At 37.5% G+C, this 12876-nt stretch overlaps 1 protein-coding gene across 1 annotated transcript in view; it reads left to right on the top strand.

Annotated features, from left to right (window-relative positions):
• Positions 1-7390, top strand: part of CCDC172 (coiled-coil domain containing 172) — a gene marked incomplete at both ends in the record, with an annotated part of 35041 nt that extends 27651 nt beyond the window's left edge. Inside the window, one exon of the mRNA XM_082054203.1 lies at positions 7289-7390. Coding sequence (XP_081910329.1) covers positions 7289-7390 — 102 coding nt within the window. The remainder of the gene's footprint in view (positions 1-7288) is intronic.
• Positions 7391-12876: the final 5486 nt, after the last annotated feature.

Here is a 12876-nt window from a genome sequence, read left to right on the forward strand (position 1 = left end):
AAGAGTTAAATCAGGCCTATTTTCTATCAAATCATGCTGACTAGCATTAATTGTATTCCTAGCATTGAATTCTATCACTGAAATCCTTCACCCTTTCCCGCTGTTTCACCTGGAGCTCAAGTCAGGTTAACAGGCCATTTAGCTACAAGTCCTTTTCAAATACTTGTAAGCTATTCACAGCTTTCTTCCTTCTGCAATTTCCCCAGCACTGCAAAATTCATTTCAAGAGCTGGTTAGTCCATGTGAAATGCCTCAGTAAAAGCTCTTTTCTTTATGGACTTCCAGGTGTGGATGATCCAGACTTGATAATTTATAAAAAACCTTCTCAGTAGCAGATGTCTAATTTCTTCCTTGCTTATCAATGAATTCATTGTAATAAGTCCATTAGCGTGCTTCTTTCCAAATGCAAAAGGGAAAGAACATGTTGACAATCTTTGCCCTTTCTGCACCATTCTAAATAGCTGTAATAGTCACCTAACTGCAGGTTCCATTTGAAATTTGGAAGCAATGCCCAAAATTTTAAAGAAAATTCACCCAAAGCTCTAAGACCATCAGTCATAATCTTTCACTCCTCTACAGCTCCTGTGATAAATCTCTACCTGCTCCTACCTTCCAGGTAAGCACAATAACAAGGGTAAAACCTTATAGAAAGAGCCATTGCTGGTATGACAGACAAACTGTAACACTGTATTTGATGTTTCTCTTAAAAGAATTTACTCTGTCAGAAAAGGTACATACAGCTTACAACAATAAGTTGTAGTATGTTAAGTATATAAATATTAAATAAACTGATTTGCATTCTGCTCATATTCAAGCACTTCCCAGTCTCACTGAAGTTAAAGAAATTATCCATCAACCACAAATCTGGTCCTCTAAGTCTGTTCTCGAAGATTTAAATATGTGGCTTTTCATGTAGGTAAGATCCCTTTGCTAAAATCACATTGGAATTCCAAATTAGTGAAACTTCTCAGTTGTTTATGTGTTTATAGGGAGTTTGATCCCTCCTGTCTCTTTAGCTCTGAATCTTTCAAATGAAGGAAATACAGAAAAAGAAAAGGCCTGGAAAAAACACTTGTTTATTGAAACTAAAATGTATTTAGTTCTTTTGGAGTTTAGCTAGCCCATGAAGAGCACTGCTATTAGTATATTTGTATTACTTATTTACATGAAATAAGTATACATTATTTATTTTTGAGCAAGGGCAAATACAATTACTATTAGAGAAAGTTCTGTTGCACACTAAGTTAACTATATGTATATTTTCCCTATTGACACAGCATTAAAACAGGGCTGGGGAATTAAACATAATAAAACATAAACTTGGCTCAGTCCTTTTTTTAAAAAATAAAAAGATTATAATATCTACCTGTGACTGAAATAATTTATTAATACAGACAAAATGAAGATTCTGATATTAAAAAAACACCCAAGCGCTTTGTAAATGAACAATGTTTTTCTCTATATTCGTTATTAAATAGTATACTAAGGACCAACCTTACAGCCTTTCAGAATTTTATTTAAATAATCCCTGTATCATTTGAGGATGTTTATTGGACATAGCTTTGAAAAAAAAAGGACTATTTCATAAGAGAAGTAGAATGGCACCAAAGTCATAGCTACACACTAGCTATTATCAGCATTAGCTGTTTATACCATTCTTTGCTAAGATCGGAACTCCAATACCTAAGAACGAACTTACTGTGGTTTTACATACCACAGCACGTGAGATCAAGACAATCTACTCTCCTTCTCCAAATCACACTTCAAATATTATCAGGGTGCTTGTACAAACCAACCACTGTTCATTCATCTAAACCCACAGCTGTACAACTCAGCAGGAGTGTGGGCGTGTATTGTTGTGCTAGGGAATGATTACGATTTTGAAATTACCATATGCATGTGAGAAAATAGGCAGATGAAGCATGGAAGTCAGTGTACTATTTACTGAGGGCTTAGAGGTAGAACGATCATGATGTTCTGTTTCTGTTTCTTCCATTATTTTAGAGTTATTACTGTAGTCAATATCAGCTAGATTAATTATTCAGAAGAATTAATTAATAATAAAGACATCATACTGTATAATGCTGTTGCATTGAAACATGAATTGCACTAGGTGGTAGTACGAACTTGCGCCTCATGAGAAAATGGTCTGAGATTATTTAATGAGTGTCACAACTGTTACTGTTAATCTGCCATGCTTTTCCCTTTAACCAGAAATACTTTACCTAGGAGAAGCTACTAAGCTGAGCGTAGCAGGAAATTCTGAGGAGTGGAGAGGTTTTTCAGAAATTAACTTCCAAAAAACAAATACAACTCAACCTTGTCTCATATGCACACTTATACTTCTGTAACTAAACATATATGGTGTATGTATAGAAGATTCTCTTGTTGCCCTCAATGCCCCTGGCCAGGTTTAATTCTATCAGGGCTTTAGCTTTCCCTAACCTGATCCCTACCACAAGAAGGAGACAAAAACATAAATGGATTCTAATCCTATTTTTCCAGTCCCTTGATCCTTTTTGGCTCCTTCAAAAATAATTTTTGATTCTGAGTTTTCTTAATTTCCTCACTTCTTTGAGGGATCTTTTCTTTTTCTGTTTGTTTGCCTTACCTACCTGTATCCTCAGCACCAGGGTTTTTTAGGCATCTTTCAAATGCTCCCACTAACTGATTTTTCAAACTTTTCCACTAGAGAACATCATCACCATCAAGCTCAGAAGAACACACTAGATTTCGAAAATCTATATTGTCACCAAAATGGCTCAGATTTAGCTCTCTGCTGGTGGCTCAGTTCCAACATTCCATTGCAGCATTTCCCATTGAGGTTCAGGGACTTTAAAGCAGGTCCCTTGGCGCCACCCCACATGCATGAGAATTTAGAGCATTCGTATTTATTTATGGCACCTGGAAGTGAACTGGGGCCTCACGGCACAGACAGATTACACGGCATCACAGAAGAGCTAAAAATCTAATTTCAGTCACGAGCAAGAAGCCCAAGTGCATGGTGAGGGGAGAACAAGCAAAAAGAGCTGAGTGTGTTGTTAGGACACCTACACATGAACTGAAGCAAAGGAATGTTCTGCAGGTGATGGGTAGGAAGGGGATAGGTGATGAGAGCAGGCACTAAACTCAAGTTCTAGGACTAGGAGTGGCTTTAGTAAGGGGACATGCACCACAGGAGAGGGGAGCAAACCTGTCAACACTGGTATTGGCTCAGAACAAAACAAAGTTGTGACACTGTGTGAAAGAGTTATGTTAATTTGCTTTCCTTAGATAACCAGCTGTAAAGAAAAATCATCAATTAAAAAAACCCTGCAGACTCTCACTGGAGGATATTTATGAGCATCAGCTGTCATCTGTCTCTCACACTCAGAAATTGAAACCATAACTCTGGTTCCTGACTGTAACTATGCCAGAAACAGTGAAAATTAACACTCATTCAATTGGTATATGTTCTTTATCAAACAAAATAGCACAAATAAATAATAATATTTAAAAAAAAAAAAAAAAAAAAAAAAAAGACTGCAGTGAGAAGGATCCTTCTCAAGTTTCCAGGGAAACTACCTCAACCAACAGATTAGTGAAAATCCTTTTAACACAGTTGTCTCTAACTATAATATATCTTCAAGTATAACGATTTAAACCAAATGGTTCATGCTAGTGCTTCTCAGAAAATACTCAAATATGACATCAGAAATCAGACATAACTGAAGGGCATATGACACTGGGTCTGATTTATTCCTGTTGAACTGGATGCACAGAGCTTTTCACACCTTTTGAGGATTCAAATAACATAAATTGTAATTCTCTACTCTGATAGAAGATCCCAGTATATGCCACTTCAAAGATCTTAAATGTGCTGATACAAACTTAGATCCTAAAGTCTAGTAAAAACATGCATCAGTAACTTGTGTATATATAACACATGGTTGTGTGCAAATATTGCTATCCACTTGCCAAAATTCTCAGCTTTTATTTTGTTTCAAATAGAAAGCAGAATGTGTTTCAGTGGAAAGTGAACTCCATTGAATAGCATGTTTTTTAATTTTTTTTCCAGACAGGATATGCTTCACTATCAGGATGGTAGTTTTTAGGGACTTTTTCTTTTAAGCAAGTGAGCATACAGTTTCTCTCACTGTATTTTCCACAAGGGAGTCAGACATCACCATTTTATCATTCATGGGTAACAGGAAAGTGCAGCTCATGTAATTTAAGGCTTAATTCCAGTTCTCAAAAAATTCAACCAGCTCTAACTTCTCATATGTGAAAACACAGGTATAAACTAGAATAAATTTCACAGAAAAAAATGTAACGAAGCAGTAAATATGAAGAGACAAAAATACCAGAGCAGTTGTCATCTCTGATTCCTTTAAATCCTTCTAAGAGACACCGTTTTACCTAGAGAGTCCCATTGAGTCCTGTCAGGTCACGGGGCAGGCAGCAATGACAGCTGTCAGCCTTCTCATACTTTGTTTGGTTCATCCCTGTCAGTCTCTGCTTCCTCCATCCCTCCTGTTATTTCAGCTGTTTGCTGCACCAGGATCAAGATCTTTCCCTTTCATGTCTGTGTAGCACTGACCTCTAGGTGCTGCTCTGACCCAAGTAACTGGCAATAAGGATGATGGAAATGACACTATAAAATGAAGTTTAAAGGTGTATGCAAAATTACCCTTAATTTCATGACCCTCTCTATTAACTTCTGAGCTTTTTTCTTCTGCGTAAGGTATGTACAGATGGTTGCTGATCCTGTCCTGAATAGTAGAATGCTTGCGCTGTGGAGGTGTTCTACAACTGTAATTAGCTTATTGGCTTCATGGGAAACTCCAAGTACATTTCCAGATCCAAACCATCAAGTTCAATTCACAAGAGCATCTTGCTGTGATTAATACATGCTCATTACATTTTATCTTTCCTAAACCTTCATTAAGTGTTTCAGTACTTCAGGCCCTTAGATAATGTTCTGAAATAATCTGATAATAAAAACTACTTGCAAATTATTTTTAAGTAGACATTTTAAATTGTTTTCCCTTTAGGCACCTAATGAATCGGTCTGAAAATGACAGTATTAATAGAATGATATTTCCATGTCCCTTCCCAGTGTTTCACAGGCTGTGAACCCCATGAAGTCCTATCATGTCTCAGGTATAAAGCTTTGTGTTAATGCAAATTCCAGAGATGAGAAATGCTGACTTAATCTCCCTAAATTAAAGCAAGAGTGACTATCTGCAATATCTTGACAATACTCATGCAGCACCTGGCATTTTGCACTCCTGCTTCAAGCTAAGCTTCCTAACAACATCAATATCGCAAACTGGTAATAAAAACAGAGTGTATTCCCGGTACTACCATTTTATTTGCTTAATTTATTCTTCCCCAAAAAGTCATTTGGCAAAAGAATCATTCTCAATCACCAAATGCCCTCTCATCTGAACACAACAAATTAGGAGGCCAAGTCTGCACTACACTAAAGCAAGAGTGTTTTCAAGTCACCTATTGATCTGCTACGCAATCTAAAATGCAACTGGAAAAGCGGCGTACCTTGTAATTTACTTTCAATTTTACCGATAAAATGCCTGCATATATCAGTCTAATGGGATTAACTAACGAGGCAAGCTAATAATTAATGAATTGTTTAGAAGCTATACTATTTAAGGCAATAATGAACTAGTGGTGCTAGTCAGTGATGCAATTAAAGCTGTTGGTTTTTTGTCTTTAGGTTTAAAGACTGAGGCAGTCTGAGATGCACCGTACTGTTCTCTCCCAGCTGACTGCAGGTGCTCCAGTTTCTGTCTCCCTGTGGCTATGGAGGCTTCTCTGTGACAGCGAGGGGACATGTTGGGTCTCACCTCCATGTACAATGAGAGCATTGCCAGGGCACAGAGCCTGAGAACCAGAAAGCATTCCTGGAGCTGGTAATCTAGATGAATTATCATGTACAACTAGGCATCAGAGTGTCTTTGCAAATCAGCTGAAACTAGGGGTAGAGATGCTGGTATTCAGACAATCGAGCTAATAATTTTGGAAGGACAGCTTGGCTATTCAGGGAACCCTGTAATACGATGAAACCCCGATTCTGTTCAGAAAGTAATCATTTTTTGAGACATATTATGCTTCTTTACCAATTCTGTAAACATATATATTTCATCAAATGGAGGTATGTGAACATTTTTAGCACAGACAGTTTCAGTCACCAGGACTTTTACGCCTCTGCAGTTCACTGTTCTGAAGTTGTTCACTGACAGTACTTTTTCTTTATGGGCAGGGCATGGGGAATAGTTCATTAATGAAAGAAATCAGTTTATCTTGTAATGAAATACCAAACATGCCACGAGTTTTTTGCCCGTTGTGAATGGCAGTCTCGCACATGCTCCTCGCAGACTGGGAGGGCTGTAATTGCTTCTCGTTGGGTCCCAGAGTTCCCTGTAATCAACATTTATATAATGGAGAGAAGGATTGTGTAAATCTTGAAAACAGATACCTAAATCACACCCTGTCTACAGACTCCAAACTTGTCTGAAGACAACTCTCTGTCTTTATAATATCACTTGAATTCCTTTATTCCAATGACATTAAAAATTATGCCCAATAAATATCTCACTCATATATCATACAGACTCACACAGAGTTCAGTAAATATGTTAAAAGGCACACATGTACATAGTGCATAAGAAATAATAATTTAGATTATTCAATTTTAGGAGTTTGTAAGGTATTACTGCAGAATATGAGAAATGTTTCAGTGATGAAACCCTACTGCAATAAAGGGTGCAGCACAGAAGATCTATAAAAACAAAATGGAGAACTCCTGAAGTGCCATTTCCACTATATTTAATATTTTGTGCCAGTGAATGCACTTGCAGTTATTATAAGAAATGTTATACTAAAGAGGTTAAAAAGGCCTTTAGCTTCCTTATTGCCTTGATTTTGTGTTATAAATGGCAAATTAAAAAAAAAAAAAAAAAAAAAAGAGAGAAAGCACTACCTACCCTACCTGGTAAATTTTACTTTAAGAAGTGACAGCAGCTAGATGAAGGCCATGAAAAACAATCCCTTTGAAGTGTTTTTTTGAGGCTTGCAGGAAGTCTTTCAGAGAAACAAAAGAGCTTGTTTTCTTAGAACCCATGAAACTGCCCTCGATGAGGATGGCCTTTGATTTCTTGGCCAAACGGTCCATCTTCTCCAGCCAGGCTCTGATGCCAGTGAGATCACTGGGCTCAGGTCTCCAGCCGCTGGAGGTGATGGAGTGGTTTGTCTGGAGACCCCTGACTTTTTATCACGTCTAATGCAGGCTCTGACTGCTGTTCATACCACCGGTAGCCCTGAGGACTCTGAAAACTGCATCTCCCAAACCCGACCTGCCTGGCTGATGGCGAATTCTCATCCCCAATGAATGCTCCCCTTTGCCTGGGCACAGAGCCAGTCTTAGCATGTCCACGTTGCTGAGACTATGTGTCCAGCACATAAACCCCAGCAGTTACCCCCAAGTTACCGGGGCTGATCCTGCCTGCAGCCCAGACATTGTGTGGCTCTCTCCCTCTTGTAGCTGTTGACAATTCTAGCTTTGATCGTTCGATGTTTTACATTGATCTCAATCAACTCAAACTGTAGTCTGATTGGTAGTCACAGAAATCAGATAATGGTTGTTTAAAACCTGCCATTTACATATATTGCGTAGCATTTCAAATGACAAGAACAATCAGTGCCATCTCTATTGCATATACCAGGGTTGCTCAAACCAGTCCATGGTTCACAGGTCCAGAGCAGAGTCCCAGCATCCTCTCTCTCAGAGAGGAGACAAGGATGTACACAGAGCACATTTGATGTGAGCAACGCATCAACAATGCAGTTTAGAAGGATGCCTAAATAGCCATTTATTTTCATAAGCTTTATCTATTAAATAATCCCAAAACAGGCACAGGTCCATGAAAACCCAAGGCCTGCACGCTACCATCCGCCACAAGTGATGTGTTCACAAACCTCCCAACTGGTTTTCAGAAGCATGAACCCCTCACACAAACCTGTCCTAAAGCTTTTTACTCTCTGGTTCTTCACACTTGGCATTTAGTGACCATCCAGCAACAGATCACTGAAATGTTACTGAAATCTGACATTTTTTTCAGACATCTATATGCACCTCAAATACAAACCATAGCTATATGTACACGGAAATCAGTACCGCAATGACGGCTTCTACCCTTGCTAATTGAAAAAAATGGCAATAATTTCAGATTACTTAAAAAGAGGCTGGGTTGGACTCACATTATGAAATACTTGAGTTACACTTACTAGGCCTAATTGGTGTGGTAATGTCTTTATACATTGCAGGCTGTGCCGATTGCAACATCCCCCTCCCACATCCCTTTGCCTTAAAATGACTTTGTGCTTCGCAACCCTGCCTCGTAACTCTTATTTGGGATAGCCACTTAAAGAGTTTTCTCTGTTCCTCATGACTGCTTTCTTCACATTGTTCCAAAATCATCTGCATTTTTGTAACTGCAAAGCCAAAAGGCTTAAAATTGAAATGGCAATGCTCATTTTTTCTGAGATCATATTGTAAGTCATACTGATTTAACTGGCCTGCAAAATAAATGGATGAGATCCTGCAGTTTTTTTGTTACTGAATTTATAGGAAGATGCTATACATTATTTAATTTTTTTAATAACCCGTGCTGTATTGGCTGGCCCCTCTCTAACAAGTATTGAGGGACTTTCAGAAAACAGGTAAGGGCCAAGGTAGTGCTTTTATTAAAACCTTATTTAATTCCAATAGTGGCCCACAAATCAATAAAAATCTGACAGCATTCTCAAATTACACTGAAAACCAAACTGCTTGAAGAAACAGTAGTATTCAAAAGCAAAATAAAGAAGCCTTTCTGTTTACAGGAATTTTTGTATCACAAGCAAATATGATAAAAGGTGTAAATCACCCCTTTGTACAGGGAATGGAAAAGCCCATGAGAGGCACCAAGCAGACCTCAGGAAGCATCCATGAACTGCTGCTCCTTATATCAGCCCCTTCCACGGGTCCTCCTGAGGAAAACATCTATAGATCACCATGTGCCTTATGTGCACAGCTCCAAATCCAAACGTCCCCTCCAGACAAGACACAAATCAGCGACAAACTCAAAGCCACGCTCAGGCTGCAAGCATAGAGGATACTGTAAAAACAATACGCAGTTGTGTTAAACCATTACATGAGTTACCACACCACAAATAGTTAAGAACCTAAAGATAGTGACTCAAACATAACAGCACCTTGACAGAAACCTCCTGTACTCAACTGAAGTTAAAGGAAATGTGACGGAACAGAAGCAGCACTTGCAACATAACAACCAAACCCACAGAAACCAGGCACGTATCACATCAAAGGCCCAATACGAGGCCACTTAATTATTTTATTAGGTGTTTTTATTTAAGAGCAGCTAATAGCTTGCATAAATTAAAATCATTCTATTGACTTTATCATCCATTTTTAAACATGGAGTGTTCTGCTCTGACAATTACAGTCATTTAATGGCTTGAGAAAAATGAGATATGAAGATATTAAAAACCTGATTAAGACTGAAATACAGAGGAAACCTGGTGAGGGACTAGAATTTGTAGAATGTGTCTATCTTTAGTATTATCTTTCCCAAATAAATACATAAAATGATTTTATCAACATATAGAAAATAATTCAGCCACCCTGCAAGCTGATATTACCTTTTTAATATTAAATGTCTTCTTTAATTTCAGACAGAAGCAGCAACTGTACATATAGTGCTTCTAAAGGCACACTGCATTTCATTAATAATGCTATCAGATAGGGCTTTGTCCCAATTACCTCATAAAGGATGGCTTCCCATTGTACTAATAACTACTGGCTTTAGAATTCAGAAATATAAAATCAAAGGCCTTCAGGCAGATTTTCTATCCCATCACTTCAAGTAATCTTTAAATCATATAACCAAATTCATCATGAACAATTACAATTCATTTGCCACAGCCTTCTATAGGGCTGTGTAAAACAGCAATGATTAGACTCTCTATTCCATGCTCTCTCATTAATCTGTGAAATCCATATTATATGGTATTTAATTGCCTTAAAATAATTTCTAACTTTTCGAAAGTACAAAAGCAACCATTTCATGCTAGATGGCTGATGAAGGAGAGGAAGAAATGGTAATTGCTTAGGAAAAAGTCCAAATATTTACTTATTTCTTTCATTTGTTTTTGCACTGTAGTTAACTAATTTACATCTTGAAGTTTAGAGGAACGCACATAGTGTCCATAGGCCTTAAAATACCTTGCTGGAGATTCAAATTTTTCTGCTTATAACACATTCTTCTGTTCCTTATTTTGTACTTTTAAATTCAATGCTGTCCTCAGAATATGCATCAAGCACAAGAGTGTTTTATCACAGAAATTATGAAAACCAACTCACTTGGAATTCTGTTTGATACAAACTAAGACATAACCACAGGAATAAATTGATTTAGTTTTTTTAAGGCACAAATTCCAGATCTTACCTGGTGTAAATCAGTCTAACTCTCTTGAATTCACTCAGTGACTCTGACCTACTGTATCTGTTTCGAATATGCAGCTGAGATTCTTACAGTCTGCAAGTAGCTGCTGTAGAGACAAGCATAATCTATTACTAACCAGATGGTTACTAGCAATTGTGCCATTATTATGTGACCATAATAAAATACATCTTCAAGCTTGAAAGCCTTAACTCACTAATATTACTTGAAGGCTTTTCTCCTCTAAACTGTTCCAGGGAGAGGGATATTTTATCAAACTTAAGCACTATGAAAATATTGTTTTTCCCAATCTAATGTTGGTGTTATGGAATATGGCTGAAAGAGGGTGTTTATCTCTGCTATCTCATGTTGACAGGATATGGATCTTCAGAAGCGTTAAACTGACACTGAATTAAATAACTTTGTACTATGGTAGTGGGATGTTTCAGACCTACTCAGCTATCCCAGTGAATGAAGGATGGCTAATTAAGCACATAATTGCTATGAGGAGAGCAGGTAGGAGTAAATACTCTCAAATGGCTTCTTCACTCTATTTTAATTTCTGGGACCATACGTGGTCAGGAGCATTACAGATCAAATCTCATTAAATCTCCAGGCTCACCTCAAGAAGCACAGGAAAAAGACATGGTCTTCCATGGGAGGTATTAATAAGTCATGTAACAGCTGTCAATTTAAATGGTATTAAAATGGAAAGCAAGTAGAACTTAACATTTGGTGTTCTTTCTTTAGCTAAGAAGTATTTTATCCTATGAGTGTTCCCATTGAGACTGGCATAAATAAAAGCATTAGATGCTGGATCTCTTCACATCTATTTCAGCAGACAAACAGACTGGAAAAAAAATAGAAGAATACTTGCTGGTATCTAAGGTTTTTTTATTCAGAAGTGTTATCCTCAGGCAGGGCCTTACAACTGATGTGCTGGAAAATGAGACCTTTACATTATCATTACTATTTATAATAAAAATTATGCATACACTACCCAAAACTGAATTACACTGCCCACAAGATGCAGAGATAGGTAGGTCGGTAGGTCCCTGTCCAGAAACTTCACTCTCTGAGCTCCTGATCACCAGATCTGAGCATATGCTGTAGTATCATAGTTCTGAGCACCTATTAGCTATCACTGAATCCAGTTCTGGCCAGGATGACCTAGGATAACTTTGAAGAAGATTTTTATGTGTGTGCTTCTTTTAACCATTTCTTCTGAACACATGGTCAGGACTTTGGTTTGCTGAATTCTGTCGCTGACTGGTTAACTGACCAATTTGCACCCTAACAAAAGTCTTTAATTATGTGAGCAGAAGATAACTCAAATTCATTTTAATGTGAAGAATTCAACAATTTACTGGACTTAGTCCTGAAGAAATGAAAAGTACAAACTCCCTCACCTACGTACTAACCCTCCTTCCTAATTTTCTGCTACATTTCTGGAACACAGAGATGGAAGATCTATTTGCTTCTACAATTTGCATCTGAAGAAATTAAGCTTTCAAGGCTAGCTAAGAAAACAAACAAACAAAAGCAATGAGTTTTGTACCTAGCACTCTTAAAAGTCACTTTAACCGAGTTCATCCTTGCATGTGCTAGATGTGAGATAAGTCATCAGCCAGCGGAAGAGTTTATACCAAAAAGGAGCCTCCCCTTTCTGTACATCCTTGGCTTAGGAGGTGCCAAGAGTTACTCAATGTACTTAAAGGGTTTAACATTGAAATGTTGAGATGCAGGTTTCTCATTTGGATCTACATAGAATCATCTGCATTGGAAAGACCTACAATACAGGAGCACAGATTTCAAGGAAAGCCTAATCAGAAATGCTAACACAATAGTATGACAACAATACAGTACAAAGTGAAAAGACATCATTATCAAAACACTAAAAACTAAAATTACTGCAATTAATATGATTTAATTATGAAGATTCAATTAGTGATGATTGGATGTCGTGACAGTCTGCCCAAGAAACTATTCCCCTGTTGAAAAGCATTTATGTCATCTTTTCAAAGAACTCAGGTAATTCATCCACTAACAAAATTACAGATCAGAGAACTCAAAGAAGAACAAATTACAGATGACTGATCAATTAAATTTTTATACAATTTTTCATCCTTCTCTCTTCTTTCTACCTTTTTCTCAGGTAACAGCTTAAACCTTGCAAACATACATGCTAGCTCATCCCCAAACACCTTGTTTATGTCTTGATGTTGTAACAGTAGACTTAACTATCAAACAAAAATTTGAAAATTTTGCTTAAGACTGTAAATTATTTAAGGCAGGGATCAGCTCCAGGAAGGATGATTTTGCTGTCTGGTTTGATGCTAAGTCACTTGAATCCCAGCTCAGCATCACACAGAAA

Source organism: Streptopelia decaocto (genome assembly GCF_964273445.1).
Source record: "Streptopelia decaocto genome assembly, chromosome: 5".
Taxonomy (NCBI): Eukaryota; Metazoa; Chordata; class Aves; order Columbiformes; family Columbidae; genus Streptopelia; species Streptopelia decaocto.